Below are 27507 nucleotides of genomic sequence, written 5' to 3'. Positions count from 1 at the left end.
ACTCTCCCTCATGTTGTTCCACAACTGAGTTTCTTTGTTCTTATGAACACAAAAGTAGGACTGACACAATATCAGATATTTTTACTACATTGTTTTATCGCGGCCTCAAAACTTCACGATAATGAGAGATTGTGATATCTATATAAATCTTAAATTTTTTTTAAATAATAATAATAAATTATTCTATCAGTCAAATTAATCTTTACCAGGCTTGTATAACGGGTAATTACGTAAGTTCCATGAAGAACAGTAGATTATATCTGTGGGTGAACACGTCTTCACCATTAAAAAAAAAACAACAATAAAAAACATTTTATAATGCTGTCTTATTGCTCTTTGTAGTAGGTTTTGACAATGTTTTCCCGATAAATCCTGGACTCCTGCTGAATGATGAATTCATAAATTAATATAATGACAGCTATAAAAAAAAACTAAACAAAAAATAAACCTTAATAAGCCCTTGAAGCTGTTGTAGTTCCATCAAAGCTGGTTCTGATGTATGACGGCTATGAGTGGAATTCCGAAAAATAAACCGTGGAACTTTGACCAATGAGAGGACAGTTTACTTGCACGTGACTTGTATTAACAATTTTGGTCTGTTTAGAAACTTTGCCATGTGAAAGCGAACCGCACCAAGAATAAAAAAGCAATTATGTACTCATTTTAATCCCTGTTTCGGACCAAAGCAATCGATCTACAAGTGTGAAAGAACCCTAACACTCCATAATGACAATGACGCTGGATTATTGTGTCATGTTATTGTACGTGTAATATTCAGTTTTAAATATTGCCAATACTGGTATATTGTGACAACCCTATGCACGATAATGATATTTGAACGATTATCATCATTGCTGGTATATCGCGACAGCCCTACTTGTTGGTGACCAGACAGTTACTGGTAGCCATTAATTTCCTTAGTTGGGGAAAAATACTATGGAGGACCATGGCAGCTGTTTGGTTAATGACTTTCTATAAAAATATTGTCTTTTGTGTTCAACTTGAAAAAAGAAACTTATACAGGGACATGAGTTTATGATGTCATTGCTTCCTTTTTTTTTTTGGATGAACTCTCCTTTTAACAATGTAATGCTGTTTAGGGAAAGGTTGAAAATATGTGACATTTTTCCTCACATGCAGTGGCAAATAAAAAAAAATTAGTCGTAAGTGTTTTATAATGAAAATTGCATGTTTTCTGTGGGATAGGATGCAACCTTTCAAAGATGGTTTTAGCTAATTAAAGCATCTTCACTAACAAAATATAATAAAAACAAATCGCATCAATTGGTTGTTAGTTGATGGCCCATCTCTAGTCATATGCTGTGCACGCAAACACACTCGATGGTTTTAACGTGGGCTGACGCTGAAGTGTCGGTGTAAAAATGCCTGTTCGGTGACCCATTGTGATTTGTGCTGGAGAGTTTTATTATTCCTTTTATCTTTTGTAGGGTTCATAATTCAGATTCAATTATGCAGGGCTCTTTTTTTTGCGGGCGTTTTATAGTCGAAATCCTCTTAGGTCTGGCCCGTGGCACTTGTTTTAAAATTAATCTGCAAACAAACTAATTAGATCAACAAATAACGTGTCTGCAGTGCACACCCCACCCCCATCCCCCCCTCTCACACACACAAATGAGTGTGAGCGATTGTCTAAAAGTAGCTAGCTGTGACTTTCTCGCTCTCCTTCCTCATAAATTGTGTCTGCTACTGCATCTGCATTTCCCGACCTTCCTCGCTCAGTCTCTCTCTCTCTCTCCTGCAGATGTCAGGTCAGTTTAAATTAGGTCAGCGCTCTCGGAGCGTCTGTTCTCTCCCTCCATTTCAATTGCACTTCTTTTTTGACATGCTCCACGAATTCCCTTCTCTAATGTAACTCCCCCCTCCTCGTCTTTCTGCATCTCCCATCACTCTGTAATTTCCTTAACTGTGCCTTTCTGCTAGCCTTTTTTTTTCCTGATTTCTCTTCTTTCGCTCCCTCCTCCTTGCCCTCCCCTTTTCCCAGCCTCCCCCACTCTCTCCTCTGAAGATGTCATTTTGTAGTTGCCGTTCCCTAACAAGAAATCATTGTGCTTCCCTGGGGAGGGTTGTGATGGATGGTTATAGAAGAGGTGGGGGTGGGGTCTATTCCTCCCTTCTGGAAAGTCTGAGGGTTGGGGGGGGGGGGTATTTCTACATCCAGTAATTCAGTGAACCCCAAAATTTAAATATTGTCAGGTTTATTCACCCAATCGTATATTGACATACAAAGAGAGATTTTGAAGAATGTGTTGGTTGCTCTTTTACAGGCAATTACAATTCATTCAAAAAGAATGTGAAAAACGCAGAAAAGTATCATTGAAGTATCAAAATGGTCAAACAAGTGTTATTTTTGCATCACTGACATAGGCCTACTTTTATTTTATTATTAATACTTTGAATAAGTAATTTTCAGATTTAAATGTTAACGGTTTTAGTATTTTTGTGTTTTTTGTTTGTTTGTTTATTTTTTTAATCAATTTAATTATATTTAAATGGGGTGAATTTAGGCAAAGTGGGAGATTTTGTATTTGACCTTTTACAAAAAGCCACCCTACTTTAGTTACTGTTGCTACGTCCGACAACAAACACTACACACCATGTTCTCACACAGTAAAAAAAATACATCTCGGAGCAGAGAGGAAACTATATATATATATATATATATATATATATATATATATATATATATATATATATATATATATATATATTCTAACAGTAAAATTCAAACAATAAATACCATTGTGTAGTTCTGTAATGTGTCGTGACCGATGGCTGTATTGCCTGCCACCGTCTATGATGTCATCAGTAATATTCAAACGGCCATAATGCTGAGGAAAATAAAAATCCTCAGCTATTGTCTGAAAAGATTCGGACACTTGAACACTTATTTTAAAATAAATAAAAATTGTTGAAAAAAAGTTAATTTTGAACCAAATTTATAGGAAAATGTAACAAACATTTATAACAAAATTCATATGAAAATGTAGCCATGTACAGTAATATTGAAAACTGAGAAGGTGACGCAAAGTGATATTGAGTTGATAATGATAATCGTAATCTGTAAACTTTTGGACACTTAAAGAACACTTATTTTAAATAAGTAATTGTTTAAAAAATAGCTTGCTGTTCTTGTTTATTAATAAAACGTAAAATTAAGTTAATTTTGCAAAAAAAAAAAATTGATAAAAATTATATGAAAATGTAGCCATGTGCAGTAATATTGAAAACTGGTAATGTGACACATTGATATTAAGTTGATAATGATAATTGAATTGTGAAGATTCACACCCCTACTTTTAAGATGGCAGTACTGACATACAGAGATTCCCACACGATTTAACTCTATATCAAGAATTGATTTGGAATCAGATCATTACTCCCTGAATTGGATCAAATCATGAAGTGCCTGAAGGTTCCCACCCCTAATAGATGTACAGGATGTTTGACAACATTGTGATTCATCGTTAATCGTAATCAAATCGAATTGTGGGCCTCTGAATTGTAATCAAATCGAATTGTGAGATACCCATAGACTCACTCCCACACGCGCATACATACATACATGCATGCATATATATTAGTTTATATTAGTAATACTTTTTAGTTTAGTTGAGTTTTTTTGTAAGATGATATAGAAATATATATATTATTTTAGACCTTTTAGTACTTCAGTTTTACTATTTTTAAGCATTTCATCTAATATTTATATTTATATTTCACTTGATTTCAGTTTTATTTCAATCAGCATAAATTATTTAGCTGATAATAGCTTTAGTTAATATCAAAACTGTTTCTTCTGGAGAATCTAGAGACTTTCTTTCATGAATGTGCGAAAGACAAGTTAATGTCAAGTTAATGTCTTTGAAAAAAGTCAACATGTCATATGAATAATTTTCATATTTTTATGCTGCTTTTGTGTCCTTTTGAATCGTAAAAACTCAGTAACAGTCCCTAGTCAGTTGAATTTCATGGAAAAGAGCGACCAGTACAGTCTTTAAACTATCATCTTTAGTGTTTCACAGAAGAAATGAAGTCCGATGGGTTTGGTACAACATTTAAGTCACTAATTTGTGAGTGAACTATCCCTTTAAGAAAAACATTGTGACGGGTGAGTGAACATGGATATAATAATGTTAGTTTATACCTGTTGGCAAAATAAACAGCCATGGGGTGGGTTGCCCTGAGCTCGGGGGAGCTTTTGTTTTGGTCGCTGGTAAATGATTGCAATAGCCGTAGCATGGCAACCCCTAGCACTGCCTCAAAAGACTCAGCAGCTCGATGGGGCGAGACCAATGACCCGCTCACAGAGGGAGGCGTCACTCCTCTCGGCTGGACCGGAGCAGCAGATGCTGGGCATGAATATTTCAGGCATCCCCTCTACTCACTGTGTAACAATTAGCATGAACCAGATGTGGAGGGCTAAAATATTCACTAGCTGTGTGAGGTAGCAGGTTACACACCCTTGCAACGTCTTGTGTGATAGATACGTTTGGGCGAACAGGATTGTATTTTATTTATTTTTTTTACTATTGCTGAAGCATTTTGGTTATTACTGTCTTGTAATTGTCTCAGCTTGGTGCACAAGAAATGTGGACGGGCTGACTGATGCTTTGTGCACAAAAAATTAGCATGTCTCTAATTAGCATTTTTTTCATGATCTCTTTTGCATTCTTTGGCTTTATGAGGCAAAATGTGCACTGTGTGGCATTGTTTGTGGCACAGTTCAGTAGATGTGTTTGTGAATGGAAGTAGGTTCTTAAGATATATACAGCTTCAGATTTAATCGCCCCTTAACAAACAAAAACAAATTTGGTTGGTCACACTGATATGTCATTAAACAGAGTGGAAAGTTTATTGTCAGTCATTGCAATGTTTTGATGCCTTAATTATAGTTCTCTCTACATCTGAACTAATGTATAAGTACAACTATTGATGAATAAACATACTAATATTTAAATTATTTCATTTATTATTGACGTCATTAAGTTTTAATATTTATTTATTTTAGTAGCAGTAGTAATACATTAGCTTTGATGGAATAATAATAATAATTAGTATTTTTAGTATTATTACAAATAGTTATACATGTTATTAAATGTTTAATATTATTATTATTATACATTTAAGCTAAATATAAATGTAGTAATACATTATAATATTAATTTATTAGCTGTAGTGGTAGTAAGTTTAGTAATAATAATTATTTTTAATGTGTAAGTACTGTTAGTACTACTGCTAACACCTACTAATAGTAGTAGTAGTAATAAAAAATTATTAAACAATAAAATATTAATAATGACACTACTTATTGCTAATTAATAATTGTTGTTATTGTTACTACTAATGATTTAAATATTATTGTAACATTTCTTATTCTTATATAACATTTCTACTAATTTCTTTATTAGTAGTAGTACTTGTAGTATTTTATTATTATTTAGTAGTATTAGTAATAGTACATTTATTAATTATTCTGAATGTATAACTACTATTAGTATTACTAAAACGAAGAATAATTGTCATGGTTGTACAATAGATGCAGCATAATATTAACAATAATAGTAATACCGTTATTATTCTTATCGAAAACATTGCCCAATTATGGTGTGAAAAGTTAATTTAACATTTCAAAAATGTACATTTTGTGTTAAATGAAATCAATTTTTGCTTGCGTTCTGCTTCCCTCTCACTCTCCATATCTCTGCAGACGGAGATCGCCAAGCGGCTGAACGTGATTTGTGCCCAGCTCATTCCATTCCTGTCACAGGAGGTGAGATGAGACCAACACACACTCAGTCCCACAGCTGCACATCACGAGACTCACACATGCCACACTGCGTTCAGACGGTCTGTGAGAATTCACTCACTTGTGCTCACACACACACACACACACACACACACACATATATAATCTCGCTCTTTCTGTTTCTCACACACATGCAATCCTCTCATATTTCCTCACGTTCTCACATAGTCTCTCATTCGGATGCCTCTGGGAAGCCTATTGTTATTCTTGTAAACCCACTTCCACAAAAACGCTTACGGTTTGCCCAAAGCTTTTCCTGACAGAAGAAAAAACAACTTCCCCTCCTGTTTTAAGTGTGTGTATTCATACAAAATGCAGCCCTGTGTGTGTGTGTGTGTGTGTGTGTGTGTGTGTGTGTGAGCATACATGCTTCAAACCGCACAATACACAAAGACACTCTGGGGTGGCCATCTGTCTTGTTTTGTTGCGTGTTTGTTTATCATTGACGGCCATTTTCTGACCTCTGTCCACAGCACCAGCAGCAGGTGGTCCAGGCCATGGAGCGCGCCAAACAGGTGACTATGGGGGAGTTGAATGCATCGATAGGGGTACGTGGACTCCCCCCTCTGCCTCCCACAGTGTGTACTTCCATCTTTTCATCCTTTTTATTTAACACTTTCCTCTTGAGTTGTCATTGCGGTTTTCTTTTTTTGGATTCAGTTTGGTTATATGTTTGAAAGCGCTTTTGTAACTAGGCTACAGATGTTTATTTGGATAAAAACTAGTTGACTTTTGTTAAGACACATTTCTGTGTTTGGCTAGACAGAATGGGAAAAAATGTATGAAATATTAAATTAGACATAAGCCATAAGCCATCCAGAACATGGCAGGATGATCAAACTATGTGAGATGTAATGCAAAAGATGATATCGTTGCAAATCTTTTGCCTGCATGTTGTACCAAATCCATTGAGCACAAAAAGAGACATTTTCGCTGATTATTTGCACTGCACTTTTCCATACAACGATAAAAAGCAGTGCTCACTGTGACCTTGTCTGTCTTTTTAAGAGACAATAGCTGGCTTTCCATTACAAATTTGGAAAAAGTTAACATTTATTTCGTGTTCTGTGTTTTGGCGTTGGTTATGTTTGATAGTGTGCAAAATAACTCTTTCGTAACTAGGCTATGGATATGTTTGAATATTTTTTTAATTTGGCCTAACAACTGGTCAACTTATCCATGTTAAGGAAGCGCAATATAATTAGACTAGCTCTCTGCACCTCAGTCGGATACATCTTTTAAGGTGTGTACATAAGTCACATTTCTGTGCTCATCTTGATAGAACTGGGAGAAGTTTGTAATTTTTTTTTACGTTAACAAACCAAAGCAATTTTTTTATTTTGCTAAGTCTTCACACTGCAGCTTTCCATTCAACAATAAAAACCAAACAGAGTTCATGGTGACCTGATCTGTTCTTCTTTTAAGTGCCTGCATCTCCAAAAGGGCAAAAAAGTCCTTTCAACTTGTGCGCTGTTTGCAAAGACTTCAAACGTTTTTTTTTTCCGAAAGCTTGTTTTTGAAATTCATGAAAACTGCATCAGCGTTATTCCCGGCCCAAAACGGTATTGAATTGTCTTTATCTACTAATGCAACATTATGTTTGTATCCGTATGCAAATTTTGACACATGGGAAAATCATCGCTAAATGGCGACTTTCATATTCTTTCTCGCACATAAACTGTCTTGTATTTTTTTGGAGTGTTTGGACAAAGAAACATTGTGTGGAAAAGTGGACAGTGCAAATTATAAAAAATAACAGCATACAGGTTTGGAACAACTATCTTTTGTCTTTAGCGCCCAGTAGCATGAGGTGTGAGTGGAGACTAGTTGAGTGTGTGTCTGGCCACCAGTTGACATTTAGCTGTGAAGCATTTACAGTTCTTCATATATGATTTGCCGTATTTTTATTCACTTTGGTCTGTTGCATTTTGATTTATCTCATGGCAGCTTCAAATGATTTTAATCGTTTTATTTTGGGGTGATTTATTAGTGAATGCTGCAGCAACGCTGTTCCCTGAACCCATTTGGTCGACTCCAGTGTGACTGACTCCCTCACTCCCGGGACACTGGGATTCATTCCCTTTGTAACTCTGGTGCAGATCCAAGTCTTAACTGTGTTGTGTGTTTTTTCTCTCTCTATCCCTTTCCTCTCATCTCTCTCTCCTCCTCATGCTCTCTTCATTTCCTCTGGCTATCTGTTTCTTCACTCCACTTCCATCTCGGCCTCTGTGTCACTCTCTTTTATCTCCCACACTCTCCATCTTTTTTTTCCCTCTCTATCTGAACCCCCCCCCCCACACGCTTCATCCCTCCATCATCCTCTTCCTCTCTTTCCCTCTAGCAACAGCTGCAGGCCCAGCACCTTTCCCAGCATGCTGCCCAGGGGCTGGCCATGGCCCCTCACCCCTCCGGCCTGCCTCACCCGGGACTGGCTCTGGGGGGCGGCTCTGGGCTGCTGGCCCTTTCCGGGGCCCTCGGGGCCCAGCTGGCCTCTAAAGATGAGCGAGCCCATTTGGAGGCCGTGGCAGCGGCAGCCGCAGCCGAACAGCACAGAGGTATAACAAATAAAATCATACTGACAGAGCACTTGACTGGTTTATTAACACCAGGCACAGAACTATCAAGTGCAGTTATAATGGTGCAATGTTTTAATCGGTGGGATTACAATGAATGCGTAATCGGATCCATCTTTCAGAGCAAGCAGAGACCAAATGTTTTCAAATTAATGTCTGTATGTGCATGATGAAGCCGAGTGTCAAATACATTATCTAGCTCTGTTAGTTTGAAACCGTACCAGACTGGTTTTCACAGTCAGTCAAAAGTACATGTAAATGCATGCACGTATTATAGTTATAACATCTCACTCCTCCTCTTTCTACCTGTATGTACTCATTAATCTAGAAATGTGAAGTCTTCAATTTTAGTACATTACTCTTTAGGGCTACTAATACATTTTCTGATAAAAAAAAAAAACCTTAAAAATGTGATATAAATAAATAGTAAAAAAACTCTAGGTTTGCTGCATTTGTAGAATTGCACAATTTGGCCAAAATCTTTAGTATTTTTTATGTCAATTTAGCTAAATAATAATAGTAATTAATAGTAGTATTTTAATATAAATAATAAAAAATAGAGATATTATTAGTATTATATTTCAATGAAAAATAAAACCATAAAAACTACTAATGAGCATCTTGTTTAGAGTCGCGCCACTTTTTTCGCTAATCACATTGAGCCATATTGTGATTTTGGTTTTATTTTGATAAATCTTGCATCTTAATTACTAATCCCATAATGTTTTTTTTATAAACTCGATTTATGAATCGCCTCAAGCCAGATGATGTTTTCAAAAATTTAGTGAAAAATGTTCAGTCTATAGTCGTGGTTTACATTCGTCACTATAGTGTCGTGACATTCCTGTGAAATTTTGTGTGAAATTATATTTCTGTTGGTTAATCCACCAACTTGAACATGAGCGAAGTTTGTGTGGGGAGCTTTTTTTGGCTCTAACATAAAGATTGTTTCATATGAATAATGACTATAACTCACCCACAAAAATGTGCTGAACTGTGATAAAGTGTTACCGCACCTTAACAATTTAGACTTAAAGATTAGAATATCATAGACCAGACTTAAGTGATCTCCTAAAAAGATGCTGGCATTGCATTGCACTACCGTACTTTCCGGACTATAAGTCGCACTTTTTTTCATAGTTTGGCTGGTCCTGCGACTTATAGTCAGGTGCGACTTATTTATCAAAATTTATTTGACATGAACCAAGAGAAATGAACCAAGAGAAAACATTACCGTCTAAAGCCGCGAGAGGGCGCTCTATGCTGCTCAGTGCTCCTGTAGTCTACACTGAAGACATAGAGCGCCCTCTCGCGGCTGCAGACGGTAATGTTTACTCTTAATTCTTGGTTCTAAATAAATGCGACTTATAGTCCAGTGTGATTTATGTGTTTTTTTCCTCATCATGACGTATTTTTGGACTGATGCGACTTATACTCAGGTGCGACTTATAGTACAAAAAATACGGTAATCACATTTTCTTTATTAGACTTAAACTCTACCCTGAAATGTTGTTGTTGTTTGTTTTTTTTTAATCTGTCAGCTCATGTATCATCAATGAAACATGAAAGAGTGGGAACTGAAGGAAATATGCTTTTGTTATTATTAGCGCTGTGCTAATTGTTTTGTCTGGTGGAGGGGTGAGTTTTGTCTAACCGCCATAGTCACATTGTTTGTTTTTTGGTTTGTTTTGACTGGCTGCGGGGACGTTTACCTGCCCTTCCCATGATCCCCACAGACCGTGAACCTGGACCAGTGAGTATCAGTAGTATCCGTCCGTTTTCTCTCTCCGTCTCTTTCTAGTTGAGCTCCTCTCAGTGCAGACTGTCATGCATTAGGCGTCTCTATCGCCTGTGGGTCCAGCAGTTATGGAGCTGATTTGATTTATCCCTCGTCTCCTACATCATTATCTCCCTTCTTCCCGCTCACACACACACACACATTTACACGCACATCCTCTGCCTCTCTCTCTCCGCCGTTCTCCCTTTCCCCTCTCATTTTCTCATCTTCCTCTTCCAGAGTTCACTTTCTAACGGAGACAAAGGCAGGCCTTCAGACTACCTCAGCAACGGAAAAAAGAGAAAAGCAGATGAGAAGGAGTTTATGACCGACTACGTAAGTGTTAAATCTGCTTCATCCTTTTATGAATCATCCAAATGATCTTTATCTGATTTAAGCATATGTAGGGAATAAATAAAGAGTTGCTTAACTCTGAAACATTTTTTCTCATTCAGGGCAGCGACGCGGAGAAGAGCGATGACAATTTGGTCGTTGACGAGGTCGGTTTACATTAAACAACAAACTTAAAATCGAGGCTGACTGTGTTTTCTCCTGATTAATCCATCATGCGCACCGTGTTCCCTCAGGACCCTTCTTCTCCAAGGAGTGTGCAGTCGTACTCCTCCAGAGAGAACGGATTAGATAAACTCCCTCCTTCCCGTAAGGAGCCTCTGCCCCAGGCCAGTCCGACCTCGCTGGCTTCCTCCAGCAGTGCTGCTTCCCCTTCACGCAGCAAGGAGCCTCCACCGGTACACACTTAAAAACACACACAAACATGTCTGTTTGATGTTAAACGAAAGCATTTCTCATTTAACAAACTAGTTCCTTCACCTCCCCCAAACTAAAGTCTCTCACTGCCCTTAACTGCGACACTGTTTTCTTTATTTGCACAAAAAGACGCACTTTCCTCTGCAGCGTCACACATCCCTCGTCTTGCTTGTGCTAGAATCACAAAGAGTTACAGTTCCCGCTCAAGTTATTCCCAGTTCTTTTTCATTGAATATATATACCTTGCTTGAATAATTAATGTGTGTAAATGCCTTCCAGAGAGAGAAGTCCAGCACTCCAGGGATGAAGCCTGGCACGCCCATGTCCCAGGAGGGGTCCACCCCAGGCCCTAGCGTTCCTCCGCAGTTCCGCCCCGTTCCTGGGAAGCCAGGCATTGACCCTCTTGGTAAGATCCTGTTATCCTGAAAGTCCTTGTCTGTAGTGACTGAATGACTGGAGTGTTTCCTTCAGCCTGGTTTGAATGTCCTTATTGAAGGTTGATGGCTAGTCCGCCAGCAGAGGGCAGTAGTGGTCTTCCTGTTTCTGAGAGGTGGTCTTGTTTTAATTGTATCATCTTGCTGAGCTTGTGTCCTTGGAGGCTGTGTAATTGTTAAAGCGTTCTTGAGGTTCATATAAATGGGGTCAAAGACATGACACTGTTGTTGTTTTTTTGTCAGGATCTTTTAATTTATTCTAAAATTAAAAACGAAGTTCATACATACAGTGATTTGAACGCACCTTCTCTCATGCGCACGTTTTTAATTTTTACTTTTAATATTTTTGAGGGTACAAGTCCAAATGTAGGTATGGTCTAACTGTCTTGATATCATAAACAAGAAAAAAAAAAATCCTCAATGGAAAAATGAAATTCTGGATAACCTCAAGTAGTTTGGGATAATGTTAAATGCTAAAAAAATAAAAATAAAAAATAAAAATAGTTTAGAATAATCGATTTATTTCTCAAAAAGGTTTGGCATAATCTTATTACTCAAAAAAAGGCAGTTTGGCATAACTGTTGTATTTATATAAAAAATGCATGTAATACTTAGCAACATTCTTTTATTATTTGTTTTTTTAAAACAAGCAAAATATGAAACAATTTTTGAAAAAATTTAAATATTTGACAATGTTTTGTCTCCTAAATCAAAGTCATGTGGTAAATAATAGAAATGTTCATGATACTACTAAAATGTTTAACAATGAAAATAAATATTTAAAAACTTAATAAATGTATACTAATGAAGAAATCTTTCACATTTTTCTCAATAAATTCTTTATTTATAATATACTTCAGCATTGAGAAGAAACCTTGCTTGTCTTTTCTGCTTGTCTATTTCTTAAGTTCAATTCCTGTAAACTCTTTCTAAACCTCTATTTCTGGATTTCTTAGCATTAGGTCTGAGGAACCCGTTGGCGGTGCAGGGTGCGTACCCCCCCGGTGCATTTGGCCTTCCTCCCCCGGGAGTTAACGGAGAGTTGGCTGGAGCCGCAGGATACGGTGCCGGTCTCCACCTCGTCTCCCCTCAGATGAACGGCTCAGCTGCCGTCGCCGCTGCTGCAGCCGCCGCTGGATACGGACGCTCACCTGTGGTACTAAGGACAAAACAGGTTACATTAACCCTGTGCCTTTATGCTTCAGTCTCTTTAAATCTCTGCTTTCTTGCTTTTGAAGGTGGGCTACGAGTCTCCTCACCCCCATATGAGGGTACCAGGGTTACCTGCTAGTCTGCAGTCGGCAGCTTCTGGAAAGCCGTAAGTTTCCAATGCCAGTTCCTCTCGACGTCAGATGGACTCCATAGTCCAATCTGTCTTAAACTAAATCCTAATAATAAGACTTTCACCCCCCCAGTGCTTACTCGTTCCACGTGAGCGCAGACGGTCAAATGCAGCCGGTGCCCTTCCCTCCTGACGCCCTCCTCGGGCCTGGCATCCCACGTCACGCCCGTCAGATCCACACCCTCAGTCATGGAGAGGTGGTGTGCGCGGTCACCATCAGCACCTCCACACGTCACGTCTACACCGGCGGGAAAGGCTGCGTCAAAGTGTGGGACATCAGCCAACCGGGCAGCAAGAGTCCAATGGCCCAACTGGACTGTTTGGTGAGATCTGCGTCACGTTAAACTCTTTTTGTAGTTGGTACCCGCCATCCTAGTTGGACTAAATAAAGTCTATTCTTTTGTTTAATCAGAATCGAGACAATTATATCCGGTCATGCAAGCTCCTTCCAGATGGGCGGACTCTGATAGTCGGGGGCGAGGCCAGCACGCTGTCAATCTGGGACTTGGCCACGCCCACTCCACGCATCAAAGCCGAATTGACGTCCTCGGCTCCGGCCTGCTACGCTCTGGCCATCAGTCCCGACAACAAGGTCTGCTTCTCCTGCTGCAGCGACGGAAACATCGTGGTCTGGGACCTGCACAACCAGACGCTCGTCAGGTATCTACAGACTCCTGCTGGTGAGACAGACCACCTTCATCTTCCTGAAGTCATGTGATGTCCTTGTGTCGCCCTCTACAGGCAGTTCCAAGGTCACACGGATGGAGCCAGTTGTATCGATATTTCCAACGACGGGACCAAACTGTGGACCGGGGGTCTGGACAACACCGTGCGCTGCTGGGACCTGAGAGAGGGTCGACAGCTGCAGCAGCATGACTTCACCTCACAGGTACTGCATATATATATAACTTTTATGGACTAAAGGTACTTGGCATCCATTTTTCTGTCTGCAGGCACATTTTTATGCGTTGGATCTTTTGTTGATGTGTTTTTATGTGCTCGCAGATCTTTTCTCTGGGTTACTGTCCTACGGGCGAGTGGCTTGCAGTGGGGATGGAGAGCAGTAATGTAGAAGTGCTGCACGTCTCCAAACCAGACAAATACCAGTTGCACCTTCACGAAAGCTGTGTTCTCTCGCTCAAGTTTGCCTACTGCGGTACGTTTGTTTTTGTGTTCCGCTTAAAAAATACCTTGTTTTTAGTTAGCATTATAGAAAAACGCGGCTGTTTAATTGAAGGGCTGTGCCTAAAATCTTACTTTTACTATTGCAGGTAAATGGTTTGTTAGCACAGGCAAAGATAATCTACTGAATGCATGGCGAACTCCATATGGATCAAGCATATTCCAGGTAATGGTTTGATAATAGTGTCTGTTGACTATAAATACCAAAGTATTGAGTAACTAACTAAAAGTAGTGACACTACTAACCTTAATACATTAAAGGTACTGTAGGTAACTTTTGTAAAAATATATTTTTTTACATATTTGTTAAACCTGTCATTATGTCCTGACAGTAGAATATGAGACAGATAATCTGTGAAAAAAATCAAGCTCCTCTGGCTCCTCCCAGTGCTCCTATTGCCATTTGCAGAAACTCCATCGCTCCCGGTAAAAAACAACCAATCAGAGCTGTGGTCCGTAACTTTGTTTGTGTTCAAAACGTAGAAACATGTATATAATAAGCGAATACACCATGAATCCATTTTCCAAACCGTGTTTTTGGCTTGTCCTGAATCACTAGGGTGCACCTATAATAAGTGTTTATATTCAGACTATTTTAGATTGCTTCGGGGATACTGCGGCGGAGTAACCCAGTACCTTTGCGATTCTTCATAGACATAAACAGAGAGAAGTAGTTCCGGCTACAATGTTCTTCCGCAAGACGCAAGCAGTTCTGTTTATTAACCGCTAGAGCGTCAAAAGTTACCTACCGCAGCTTTAAGTAAGCTTTAAAATGCTGCAGCTTTTCCAGCAACAAGCTACTTTTTCTGAAAATTAGAGCAAACTGACAAATTTTTGCAAATTCCATCATTAATATGGTTGGTAAAAAACTAATGAATGATTATTTTACTATTTTTTACTTTATTTAAGTTAGCTTGTAACTGCTTTTTAAAAGTTAGCTTAAACTATTTTAAAATATTAGTTTTTCTAAAATGCAGGCTTCTCGGAATAGCTTCCTCAGTTTTTTTTTTTTTTAACTGTTTCAGATCGTTTATTGTTCTAGCAAAATTTAACTGATAATTTAAATGCCATTTTTGTCACTTTGATGGAGACTTTTATTATGACATTGTCACAATGAGACAAAAAAATAAAATAAAATTGAGTAGGCTCTTTCTGTTTGTCCTATTTTTCAGAATACATGAGACACTGATCAGCACTGCTTTCTAACACCTGATTAACTTGGTAACTAATTGTTTTTGTCCCTAGTCTAAGGAATCGTCGTCTGTCCTCAGCTGTGACATTTCCCCTGACGACCAGTTCATTGTCACTGGCTCAGGAGATAAGAAGGCTACTGTGTATGAAGTCATTTACTAAACTGAATGTGTTTGGAACGTCATTCATAAAATGAGAAAACCTGATTGGATGGAGGAGACTACATTCATCATTATTTTGCCTTGAACTTGGGAGACAAAAGGTGTGGCATGGATGTCAATATGGACTCTGAGGCAGTGGTATGTCTGTACTTTTCGACTCCAGGATCGGATGGTGGATCTTCAGAACTGACCTTGTTGTTTTTTTAATGCTGTGAGGAAAGCTGGTAGACTAGCTTCAAAAACATGGAATTTCTCCAAAGACCTCCTCTTTTCTTCTTCTATCTTTGTCTTTCTTTTTTTTAATAAGATGAAACCTCTGTAGTGAATATAATAGTAAAAGAAATCTTATTTTTTTAGCCTTTGGAATTTTCACAGAAATGGACAATTATGGAGCCACAGTGTATGAATGACGAGAATTAAAGACTGACCTATGACTTCTTCGTCGATGATTTTCTTAAAAGCTGACCTGATCTTGGCTCTGTGTTATGATTGTATGGATTATGTATAAGATGATGGACTATGATATAGGACAAGGCTCTGGATTTTAGTGTATCATTGACTTCAGGGAAACGGCTATAAAGACACTCAGTTAACATCCTATCACGTGAATACTGTATGTTGGAGCATGTTGAAAATTATTTTGACTTTGGTCGCAAACTTGGTATGTATGAACTGTAAATAAAGCTCTTTAAAAGCCAAAAGATGCATACTGTTGGGTAGTTGCTTTAATTTATAGTTTAAAATTTCTGATGAAATGGAAAAAATAACTTTTTTTATTTATTTTTTTACTTTGCATTATGTAGATAAATACACATTTAAATTCATTAAGTAAAGTTTAAGAATTATGTATTATGCAGACCCAAAAACTTATGTAAATTTAATGTCATTTTTAAAATAAGACATTTAAATGTGTACAAGAATGTGAATGCATTAAATTAATTAATTGTTACCAATCTTATATTTGTCACTGATGAGATGGTTTAGTGTACTTAAATGTAACTGATGGGAAGTCGTGGCCTAATGGTAAGAGATTCTGACTTGTAATCCAAAGGTTGTGAGTTCGAGTCTTGGGCTGGTGATGTACAGTGAATGTACAGTGCTCTCTCAACCTTCAATACCACGACTGAGTTGCCCTTGAGCAAGGCATCAAACCCCTGGGCGGTTCAGCATAAATGGCTGCCCACTGCTGTGTGTGTGTGTGCGCACTTTGAATGGATTAAATGCTGAGAATGAATTCTGAGTTGGCTGTATGTCACTTTAACTATTACAATTTACACTTAATAAAATTATTACATTTTTTTTTTTTTATTGAAAACCGTTCTACATTGGTAAATACAATTTGTATTAGCATGAAATAGTATTTTATATAAATTTTAATTATTGTTTGATATTCTTGAGAAGTGGTTAAATAATTCAATAACTTCAAAACATGACCACAAGTTTAATTTGTCAATGTACACATGTCTTTTACATCACATGGGAAGTGCTACAGGGATATCACAGCAATGCCTTCGAAAAAGTTCCTTGGCTTTCAAGAGACAGCGTCTTTAACAAAATCGTGACGGTGAACATTGTTCTCAGTATACAAACAATGCGTTATATAAGGATAGATAGATACAGATATTAAGATAGCATAATGTCAAAGACATTTCGTGCAGCAGAGCCGGTCTGTCTTCAAACGGACAAATGCCACTGTTTGCAGGCAGCCATATTTTCAACTATTCGAAAAAGAAAAAAGAAAACACTGCACTTTCTGCATAATAAACAGACTGATCAAAACACTATAGTGACACTGCTTACTAATGCCATACAAAAGAGAAAGAACCTGATACAATTTCTTCTGTTCACAAACAAAAATGGTTTGACTAATTCAACCATTTTCTGAGTGCTGAGAAAAGCTTTATAGATCAAAAGAAGAATGAACAAAACTGTAATAAAAAAAACTAAAAAAAATCTGTTCCCAGCAGGATGTTTGGTGAATGTGATAGATGAATCCTGTAGTGTCTCTCCTTGAACAATCCTGGTCAGGTTGGCAACCACAGCTCTTCTTATTTATGGTGTGCATCAAGGCTCTGTGATAGGACCTCTCAAGCATTTCTCTCATTTACCTTGTGAAAATGTACATTCAGGGATTTCAATTAATAAAAAATGCATTTAATTGCATGACATCCCTTATCAATTATTTGCTGATACTAATATTGCAATATTTGCAATCCTCAAATTAAAATAATCTTATCTTCATAAAGACTACTGCATTCCATTCCATGCTGTGTTGATTAATTACATTATTTATTTTTTGGAACCTATTTTTGTAATTAGTTGTACTGCGTTAAACATCACATTACTTTATACGTTTTCATAATTCTTACAATATTTGACGAAAGACCATATACCAGTTTTGACTATTTAGGTATTTGCCTCATCTTACTGAAGGAGAACGATCATGAAAAGATTTCCCCATGCAAAGCTGCTAAAAGATAATTAATAACATGAAAATGAGCATTAAACCACAAATGAGCACAACATCTGTATGATAATCCACAGGAATTAAAACAGAACGGTCGTGGTTATGAATATTTGCCGCACGAATCCTGCATGATTTACCCTTGCTCCTCATTAGACACTGACTTGTGGAAGGAGGAAATTAAATGCAGGTTGGAGAATTCGACTGGGATTTGCCACATGAATGTCTAATTGGGTTGGATAGGCGAGTGGAGAATTGTTTGTACGCCCATATCATGTTCATCCGGAGATGCTTCAACGTGAGCCAGGAGCATCCAAACTCTTTGCTCTTTGGAGGGAAGATGCTGTGCTCGCTTTATGGAGAGAGTTAGCGACTAATGAAATGATTGTCTGGTTTTGGTGTTTCTGTAAGTAGAAGCTCCCTAAATACCTGCTGTCTGTGGGGCTTCCTTTTTTAGCTTGGAGACGGTTCTAATTAAAACCTCCCCACTTACTCACTATGTTCGTAATGGAATACTAGCATACTGCATACTAGACAGTATATACTGTGTACTACATACTATTAAAAAAAGGTAGCACTTTACTTTACAGTCCTGTTCCTCATGTACATACTATGTACTTATTATAGTAATTTCAATAACTATGTAATAACTAGGTACTAACCCTGAACCTAGTTACATTGTATTACCAGAACTTTCTTAAATAAATACACTGTATAAGTACATGTTAGTACACGTACTGTAACATAAAGTGCAACCAAAAAAAATATCTGAAAGCATAGGATGTAAAATAAGAACAGTAGGATGTTAATATATATATACGCTACACTACATTATTGCACATTTAATTTGGCGAGAGCTGATCACTTTGTTGATTTACATTTTTGGTCCAAAGTTGTTGTCCAATAATGTTACAAAAAATGTCTTGCTAATTAATCGTCCATTAGTGTTAAAGTCATGAAGTTACAGAAGCAGCAACTAGTATTTTTTTTCAGTATTGTGATAATTTAAAAGAAAAAAAAATGTATTACTTGCGATAAAATTTGTTAAAAAGAAGCATGCAGTGCTGGGTTGATTACTTACAAATTACTGATTACAGATTATGATGAAAATTGTATTTAGGAGTGTAATCTAGGTTACTTATTTTAGTTAATATATTATGAATACTTTTTATGAAACTTTAAAAAAAAGAATTTTGTACAGTTTGCTGCCATTGCATGCTTAATGTGTAATCAAGTAATCTTTAAAGTAACTCTAATCTGATTTTCTGAGCATTTTAAAATATAATTTAAATTATGAGTAATTTATTTTTGGAATCTGATTAGGTAATCCAGATAACATGTAATCAGTACTGTGCACAGTATACCGATAACATACATAGTATGAATAGTATGCCATTCTGAACAAAACTTTCTATTTCTCAAATGGTTTGTGAAAGGACTGCAAATAGAAGAGCTATGTTTGCCCGCCATGCCATCCATGATTGTTTCATGCTTGGCGCTGTATGTTCATCCATCCATCTGTCCATCTTTGTGTTCAATACACCACCTCATACACCGTGGCTTTCTTATCCCCAGAACCAGTTACAATATATTTGTCGTCTGGGGACACGTCACAGCTCAGGACGGATGAGGACTCCTTTGACTGGAGAGAGAGTGAGAGACAAAATGAGACATTTTCGCAAATACCGATGAGATCCAGCTAAATCTCACTGTCAAATAGAGGCGTGCAGTGATTTTCGAATCTGCAACAACAACTGTCTCATTTTAAAACAAGCTTTGTTCTTTCTCCATCGCATCTTTATCGCATTTCCTGTCAAGCGCACAGCTGCTCTGTTATTCTGAAATGTTAATAGTGTAGCAGCATTTGGAGGTTTAGGACATCTAAAGACATCTCTAAGGAAGAAATAAAGTCATATGGGTTTGGAACAAACCTGGAAAATACTGGCTCCATACGGCGTCCTCCATGCATTGAGCAGATTGTCCTTTCCCGTGCTTACAAACCACTTACCTGGAATACACACAAAGAAAATGAATATTATAGCATTTAGCATTTATGTTAAATAGGCATAAATAAGGAAGGCCCATAGGAATACATGGGAAAATTCAACGAGTGGCATATACATCTCCATAGTGACTCGTACCGCAGTAGGCAAACTTGAGCGAGAGAACGCAGCTTTCGTGAAGGTGCAACTGGTATTTGTCTGGTTTGGAGACGTGCAGCACTTCTACATTACTGCTCTCCATCCCCACTGCAAGCCACTCGCCCGTAGGACAGTAACCCAGAGAAAAGATCTGCGAGCACATAAAAACACATCAACAAAAGATCCAACGCATAAAAATGTGCCTCTAGACAGAAAAATGGATGCCAAGTACCTTTAGTCCATAAAAGATTTATATATATAAATATATATATATGCAGTACCTGTGAGGTGAAGTCATGCTGCTGCAGCTGTCGACCCTCTCTCAGGTCCCAGCAGCGCACGGTGTTGTCCAGACCCCCGGTCCACAGTTTGGTCCCGTCATTGGAAATATCGATACAACTGGCTCCATCCGTGTGACCTTGGAACTGCCTGTAGAGGGCGACACAAGGACATCACATGACTTCAGGAAGATGAAGGTGGTCTCTCTCACCAGCAGGAGTCTGTAGATACCTGACGAGCGTCTGGTTGTGCAGGTCCCAGACCACGATGTTTCCGTCGCTGCAGCAGGAGAAGCAGACCTTGTTGTCGGGACTGATGGCAAGAGCGTAGCAGGCCGGAGCCGAGGACGTCAATTCGGCTTTGATGCGTGGAGTGGGCGTGGCCAAGTCCCAGATTGACAGCGTGCTGGCCTCGCCCCCGACTATCAGAGTCCGCCCATCTGGGAGAATCTTACATGATCTGATGTAGTTGTCTCGATTCTGATTGAACGAAAGGGAAAACACTAATTTAATCAAAATCAACGTTTTCAATTCAAGTTACTATTATTTATATAGCGCTTTTTACAATGCAGATTGTGTCAGAGCAGCTTACAGTATTAAACATGAAATAGTGTGCCATTTGCCTCTTTCCAGACCCCAACTAACTAATCCAACTAGGATGGCGGGTACCAACTACAAGAAGAGTTTAACGTGACGCAGATCTCACCAAACAGTCCAGTTGGGCCATTGGACTCTTGCTGCCCGGTTGGCTGATGTCCCACACTTTGACGCAGCCTTTCCCTCCGGTGTAGACGTGACGCGTGGAGGTGCTGATGGTGACCGCGCACACCACCTCTCCATGACTGAGGGTGTGGATCTGACGGGCGTGACGTGGGATGCCAGGCCCGAGGAGGGCGTCAGGAGGGAAGGGCACCGGCTGCATTTGACCGTCTGCGCTCACGTGGAACGAGTAAGCACTGGGGGGGTGAATAAGGTGGACGTTAAAGTGATAGATAGTGAATGCAAAAAAGGGAAAGCTGCTGAACACAAAAGACATTTTGAAGATTGCAATGAAAGTAAACGTTGGACCCCATTGGCTTTCACTGTATTGTATTCACATTTTCTAAGGGTCAGTTAGAGGGTGGAAAATGATCATGAAAGCTAAATTATGACTGATTTTGGTGCAATACACCATAGCATTATAAGTGGACTTGAGGGACAAAAATTAAATGGTAAAAGGACTTGTTTAAAATAAGAATAGGAGCTGATTCGAACCTTAAGTACTCAAGCAGTTTGACAACACAATTATGAAAAGTTTGCTTGTTTGTGAATGCGTCAGTGGGCGCAGCAATAATTTGCCGTCTTAAGGATGTTTGCCCGAATTCAAGTGTTTTTCTCGCCTCAGCTGTCAGCAGGGGACTTGAGGGAGGATTGTATTACAGCCGCGGCAAACAAAAGCGCTAACAGTCGATACGCTGGGCATCGCTGTGTGACTCCATCCAAAAACCAAGGGAGGTAAAAGAAAGGGGAGTAACTCACGGCTTGCCACCAGAGGAGCCGGGCAGAGAGGAGGACAGCCCTGAGGGCCTAAGATGTGACCGAGATTCGTACGCTACCTGTGGAGGAGAGTATTCAAGCATCAAAATGGTTTCGCGTAAACTTCTGTCAATTGTAAGAGATTCAGAAACACAGTCACCATAGGGCTGCGTGTGTAGGCGCTGGCTGCAGCACTGATTTGGGGCGAGAGGGTGAGCGAGCCTCCGAAGCCGCCCGGGCTGGCCAGCTCTCCGTTAAGCCCAGCGTGGGACACCACCCCAAAGTGAGCCGGGTAAGAAGCAGGCGTCATGGACAAGGGACTCCGCAGAGCTACAGGACACACAATTAAACAATTATTCGTATTGACTTGTAGCACGTGTTCTCTGTAAACACAAACAGATAATGTCTTACCCAGAGGGTCTGCCGAGGAGGAAGGTTTGTTGACCAGGCGTAAACAGGAAGTGCTGGGCCCCGGTGGACCAGGGGTGAGGGGGTCATGGTGAGAGGGAGAGGAATTGCCTGATTTAGAGGAGGGCGACTGAGATTTTTCTGTCTGCCAACAGAACCAAAAGTCAGATGTTACAATGTTGAATATATAGCAACACTAAAACAGATCCGCAGTAAATTTGTAGTATCCACAAAAAAAAATCCCAAATTTTTAAATAAGACTTTGCTCTACCCCACCTCAAATTTCAATGAAACCCATTAAATAAAATTCTACAACAGTTTCACAATGATGACAGTTTTTTAAACTGATATTCCATGTTTTATTATAGTACAAATAAGAATAATAAATAATAATACAATTAATTTAAAAATAATATTATTAAAAATATGAAACATTTGTTAATTTATTTAACTTTTAAATAATTTATGTACAATTTAGTTTATAACAAATGTATAAAAAATATGCATTCATATAATAACGAAATACTTTATATTATATATAATTTATATTATATCCCTAAATAACTTGCACATACAACTTAATTTAATCAAATGCAATCCTAGAAACAAATATAAAATTTTTGATTATTTAATCGATATTCAATAAATTATATATATATAAAAAAAAATTGAAAACAAAATATTTAAAAACTTTATTTAATTGATAGAAAATAAGTTGATCAGTAACTACTAACCAACACTGGGTGCCAAACTAGACCTTACATTAGATGACATCTGCAAATAAAGCTTAAAATCATTATTATTATTATTATTATTTAAATGTTGTATATTTATACAATAGCAACAAAACACACACACACACAGACACACACACGTGCTCACACAAGCTAAGCAATATATGTAATTAAAAAAGAACAACAACTTCTAGGCTCTATTTTGCATGTTGTTTATGAAAAGTGCAACATGTGTTTTATATTAAAGACAAAAAAAGTATTTGGACACGTCCTGGTTGTCAAACAGTAGTGAAGCATGTTGATAGTGAATGAGACATAATGTGGTACATTAGGTGTTTGAGAAGAGTGGTCGTACTTGTGCCGTGTCCTTGTTTTTGCCAGGGGGTGGGCTGTGTGGGGGGGAGGCCGGAGGGGGGCTAGGGGATCCTGGGAGCTCTTTCCTCAGGGTCGGGGCTCGATCCAAACCATTCCCACGTGGAGACAGAGGGCCACTGCCTACAGGAGACGATGGATCCTGAAAACACAGAGTCAAAGAGTTACGGAGAATCAAGAGCATGAAGACATTTAGCTTTCATCCGGATGTGTCAACTTTAGAGAGTTAGTAGGGTTTGCTCAAAACAATAGTGATCTTTGTTAACCTGGAATTAAACTGAACAACGTCTGATCTATTCACTTATGTTTCATTATGCCATCCGCGTTTACTCGGTAGAAAATTACAAAACAGGATATTGCAGGAATGTTTTTTTTTAATGTTTTTAAATGTGTTAATTATGCAGCAGGGTCACTTAATGATTATAAAAGCATAAGCACAGTGCTCACTGACTCCAGACGCTCTGCAGCAGAAAACAATCCTGATTCGCCTGCGATATTATCAGCAATTACTGAATGAATGCAGTTTAATAAATATGAGTGATGTTCAATATTCGTCCAGTAATTGAGAAACAGAGCTGTAACGTTTTACCTTGAAAAGGATCATAATTACACAGAAATCATAGCAATAATAATGAATGGAAGTTTTGTTTTTTTTCAGGATGAAATGCATTTGTTGGTACTGTTCTACAATTAAATACAAATATGTTACTAAGATTAAATTCAGTGAAAGACCAGCAAAAAGCTAGGGTGCTGTGGGTGTTTCTGTGCGGCCTAAAGTCTTTATTATATCCTGATCTCCAGTTATGGATTGCATTGATATTCACAGGAGAAGAAGGTTATTGCATTTTGATTAATGCGCATGAAGATAATGTATTTTTACAACAATATGCTGAATGAATGAACTGATGAATTAGGCACAATAAGACCAGGATCATGTATTAAGAAAGTAAACTGGGTCCGTTTTGAAGCATAACAAAACAAAACAAAAAAAACAACATTAGTAGAAAAAAAAAGTATTAGTAGAATAACAAAAAACAACAACACAAGTAAACTGACAAACAACCAAAACAAAAACAGCATTAGTAGAATAATAAAAAAACAATATATAACAAAAACAAATACAAAAAAAAAAAAAACACTGACAAACAACCAAACCAAAGAAATGTAAAAATAAGAAAAGAAAAAAAAAAACAATTTGAAAAAAAAAAAAAACAATTTGAAACAAATAAAATAAAATGTACAAATCAATCAAATCAAAAAATCACTATAAAATATCATCATCATAAGACGATATGAACCATAATTTTAATAGCACATAGCAATAAACATTATATATATATATATTAAACTCAGTTATTGTATATATTCACTCTTGTTTACCATAATGTCTTCATGTTTTCTATTAATGATGATTGAGACTTTCTATTAATGATGCAGACTTTCACCAATGTTAATTTAACAGTCCATGTGAACTGACCTCATTTGAGACATCAACTACAAGATTGTCCTCGCTCTTGTCTCCGTCACTGTCCTGAAACACAACAGACAGGAGAAGGACGCTGTTAGACCACACACACACACACACACACAAATATATATAGCCCTATGGGACATTTATCAGGTACACATTTACAATATTGCAGTGTCCTTTTTCTGCTCCCCCTCCCTTTGTGTCTGATTTCACCAATCACCTCCCCCCCCCCATTGCTCTCACACTGCTCACACTCATCTCACTCTCCTCTTTCACCCATCTCTGGGAATCAGGGGGTGACAACGTACTTAGTTGCCATGGCAACTGGGCTTTGATGTGATCATGGCCTGATGTTCCTATTGCCATCACCCTATAGTGACATCATCCCCCTAATAACACCCGCATGGACGGTCACATCCGACTCTTCCCTACATGTGTGTTTGATAAATCAGACACCTGATGCGCCGATGAGCTTAACGATCTATAATAAACAGTCAATAAATAAAACAAATATACATTAGGCATACGTTTTTATATTCATATAAATGTAACAATAATATAACAAAACATAATATAATATATGTGGATATATATAATATAATATATATGTATTTTATATTAAAGTAAATAAAATTACATTATATAATTTTTGTACCAATTTCATATTACTAAAATAGAATATTTTATATAATAAAATAATAATTGTTTTAATTATGTAATAATTATACATATGGATATCATTTAATATACATTTATTAACTATATTTAAAATCATAATTATTATTATTATTTAATATACAATTTTATTTGAATTATATTTATTTATAATTATATAATTATACATTTATATAATATAAATGCATATATTTTTATATTACTAAAATATAATTTTATTATTAAAGTATTTTATATATATGCACAATAATTGTGTGAATATTCATTTTGTTTAAAAACAGGCACACTAATATTATTTATTATACAATTATTTTAAATTAAAATTAATCATATCATATAACTATAATTTATAATATATACAATTATCTTAATTGCATTTAGCGAAAATGTGGAAATAGACCAAATTAGGATACAATTCCTTCCAGTAAACACAATAAATGCTGCAATCAAAAAATAAAATCTATAATAGTTCTAAAATATATAAGGAATAAATGTACAAAATTCAAATCATGTTTTACAATACAAATGTTGCAAACATCATAATCAGATGTCAATAAAAGTGCATGCTGACTAAGACTAAATTAAATTAAATTAAATTTGACTGGAATAAAATAACATTAGGGCTGTCAGTTTAACAGTCTCAGTCTCTTTACTTGGACAAGTATGATGTCATGGTCATGTGACAGAACCTACGTAGTGAGACGGGAGGACGTCTTTTTCCTCACACCGTCTCCGTTTGGCATCACTGCTGGCCTGTGAGGGATACACCCCTGATGGACCCTGACGGTCCTCCGCTGCCTGACTGTCAGTGGACGACACGGATTTACTCTGTAGAGACAAGAAACACAGCGTAAACACACACACAGTCTCACTGCCAGCAAAACGCTAAGGTTGTGCAAAGTTCACCCAACAGTTCATTGTTCTGAGGCCATACGATCACTTTGTGTCGGAAGTCAATAACATCAAATGTCATCATTCCCTCGAGTGTAACCAAACGTCGTGATGTCAAATCTGCGAAATATTTGAAATGCGCTGAAGGAGTTGTAAAGGTAAATTTGGTATTAGGTCATTCAGAAAGGTCACTGTACATGAGGGTGAGTAAATGATGGCGGTTTTTATTTTTGAGTGATTTTTTAACTTTAAAGCAGAATCCGGCACTTTTTTTCAGCAATGAGAAATACTGAATACTGAACTGGCCCCCAAACATTTGGTCACCGTCCAGTGTCAACCGTCTATTTCTCATCTTTCATCATTATGAGGAGTACAGCAAAAACCGGTCTCAAATCAGTGACTTCAAACACTTCGTTTTCTGCAACGGTGCAGTTTTATGAGCCAAACAGGAAGTGCACTGGACTGAGATGAGAAAAAAGGCGCACAAAGAAGCCCAGTTCTCTCAAACAAACCTGTTTTCTCCAAAATCTCTCTCTCTCTTTTCACTCCCCCTCGCTCAGACCTTTCCTTGACTCCCTCATTTTCTCCCTCTACAGTCCACAACAAGAAATCATCTCCAAGAACTTGGCTTTTCTCCTCGGAATCGTTCCTATGCAAGCCCAGTTCTACGGAAGCCAGTTTAAAAAATAAAACTATTTTATCCCACAATTCTGTATTATTATTATTATTATTATTTTTGTCTTGTCTGTGCAAGTTTATTCCTATGGAAACATGCTTATGCCATGTTAAAAAACCTAAAACTTTTTAATAAAACAATACAAATAAACAAATATTTAAAATAATTAAAAAATAATAATACATTAAAAGATTTAATTGTAATGTTTTATCTCACAATTCTGTCACAATCGTGACATAAGTCGCAGTTATCTTTTTGTTTATTTTTAAGAAATAAGTCAGAATTCTGAGTTTATATTTCACAATTATCGTGTGTTCATTACTTTTTAAAAAATTGTCCGAAAACATTCTAAAAATAGTTTATTTTTAATTTTTATCTTTACTACACAAAAAGCCTATTTTCCATTAAAAGGACAAAATACACTAGTTTTTATATGATTTTAATGCTACATTACAAGACTTCTGAAGCTATATTCTAGTTTTTTATGACTTGTTTTCAGTGATTGTTCATAAAAAACATCTTTCCCTCTGCGACCTAAAAAAAACATACAGGTTTTGAATAACATGAGGATGAGTAAATGAACAGAACTTACATAAATATCTGTTTAAACGAACGGCAAAACTTTTA

The 27507-nt window shown here is 37.4% G+C and overlaps 2 protein-coding genes across 12 annotated transcripts in view; one reads left to right on the top strand and one right to left on the bottom strand.

Annotated features, from left to right (window-relative positions):
• The window catches only part of LOC113040029 (transducin-like enhancer protein 1), a 32401-nt gene extending 16441 nt beyond the window's left edge, over window positions 1-15960 (top strand). The window contains exons 5-20 of one of the 8 annotated variants that reach the window (XM_026198241.1): window positions 5729-5791; window positions 6301-6375; window positions 8175-8382; window positions 10092-10153; window positions 10418-10513; window positions 10633-10677; window positions 10765-10926; window positions 11225-11351; window positions 12336-12535; window positions 12618-12697; window positions 12795-13044; window positions 13134-13381; window positions 13463-13610; window positions 13727-13877; window positions 13993-14069; window positions 15149-15960. In XM_026198241.1, the coding sequence (XP_026054026.1) occupies window positions 5729-5791; window positions 6301-6375; window positions 8175-8382; window positions 10092-10153; window positions 10418-10513; window positions 10633-10677; window positions 10765-10926; window positions 11225-11351; window positions 12336-12535; window positions 12618-12697; window positions 12795-13044; window positions 13134-13381; window positions 13463-13610; window positions 13727-13877; window positions 13993-14069; window positions 15149-15256 (2100 nt within the window). In that variant the 3' untranslated portion in view covers window positions 15257-15960. Of the gene's footprint in view, window positions 1-5728; window positions 5792-6300; window positions 6406-8168; window positions 8383-10091; window positions 10154-10417; window positions 10514-10632; window positions 10678-10764; window positions 10927-11224; window positions 11352-12335; window positions 12536-12617; window positions 12698-12794; window positions 13045-13133; window positions 13382-13462; window positions 13611-13726; window positions 13878-13992; window positions 14070-15148 lie in introns of all 8 variants that reach the window. The other 7 variants (XM_026198245.1, XM_026198238.1, XM_026198244.1 and 4 more) reach the window with 7 other exon arrangements.
• A 716-nt stretch (window positions 15961-16676) lies between these two features.
• LOC113040027 (transducin-like enhancer protein 4) overlaps window positions 16677-27507 on the bottom strand; it is a 43625-nt gene continuing 32794 nt past the window's right edge. For all 4 annotated transcript variants that reach the window (XM_026198233.1, XM_026198234.1, XM_026198235.1 and 1 more), the window contains 12 exons: window positions 26007-26141; window positions 24645-24698; window positions 23151-23309; window positions 22065-22206; window positions 21814-21983; window positions 21657-21733; window positions 20845-21094; window positions 20371-20618; window positions 20142-20289; window positions 19861-20011; window positions 19651-19727; window positions 16677-19361 (listed from right to left, as the gene is read on the bottom strand). In XM_026198233.1, the coding sequence (XP_026054018.1) occupies window positions 19254-19361; window positions 19651-19727; window positions 19861-20011; window positions 20142-20289; window positions 20371-20618; window positions 20845-21094; window positions 21657-21733; window positions 21814-21983; window positions 22065-22206; window positions 23151-23309; window positions 24645-24698; window positions 26007-26141 (1719 nt within the window). In that variant the 3' untranslated portion in view covers window positions 16677-19253. The remainder of the gene's footprint in view (window positions 19362-19650; window positions 19728-19860; window positions 20012-20141; window positions 20290-20370; window positions 20619-20844; window positions 21095-21656; window positions 21734-21813; window positions 21984-22064; window positions 22207-23150; window positions 23310-24644; window positions 24699-26006; window positions 26142-27507) is intronic.

This window comes from Carassius auratus, chromosome 22 (assembly GCF_003368295.1).
Source record: "Carassius auratus strain Wakin chromosome 22, ASM336829v1, whole genome shotgun sequence".
In the NCBI taxonomy this organism is placed as follows: Eukaryota; Metazoa; Chordata; class Actinopteri; order Cypriniformes; family Cyprinidae; genus Carassius; species Carassius auratus.
Note: the sequence above shows the minus strand (reverse complement) of the source record. Positions and strands in the feature narration are given on the sequence as shown.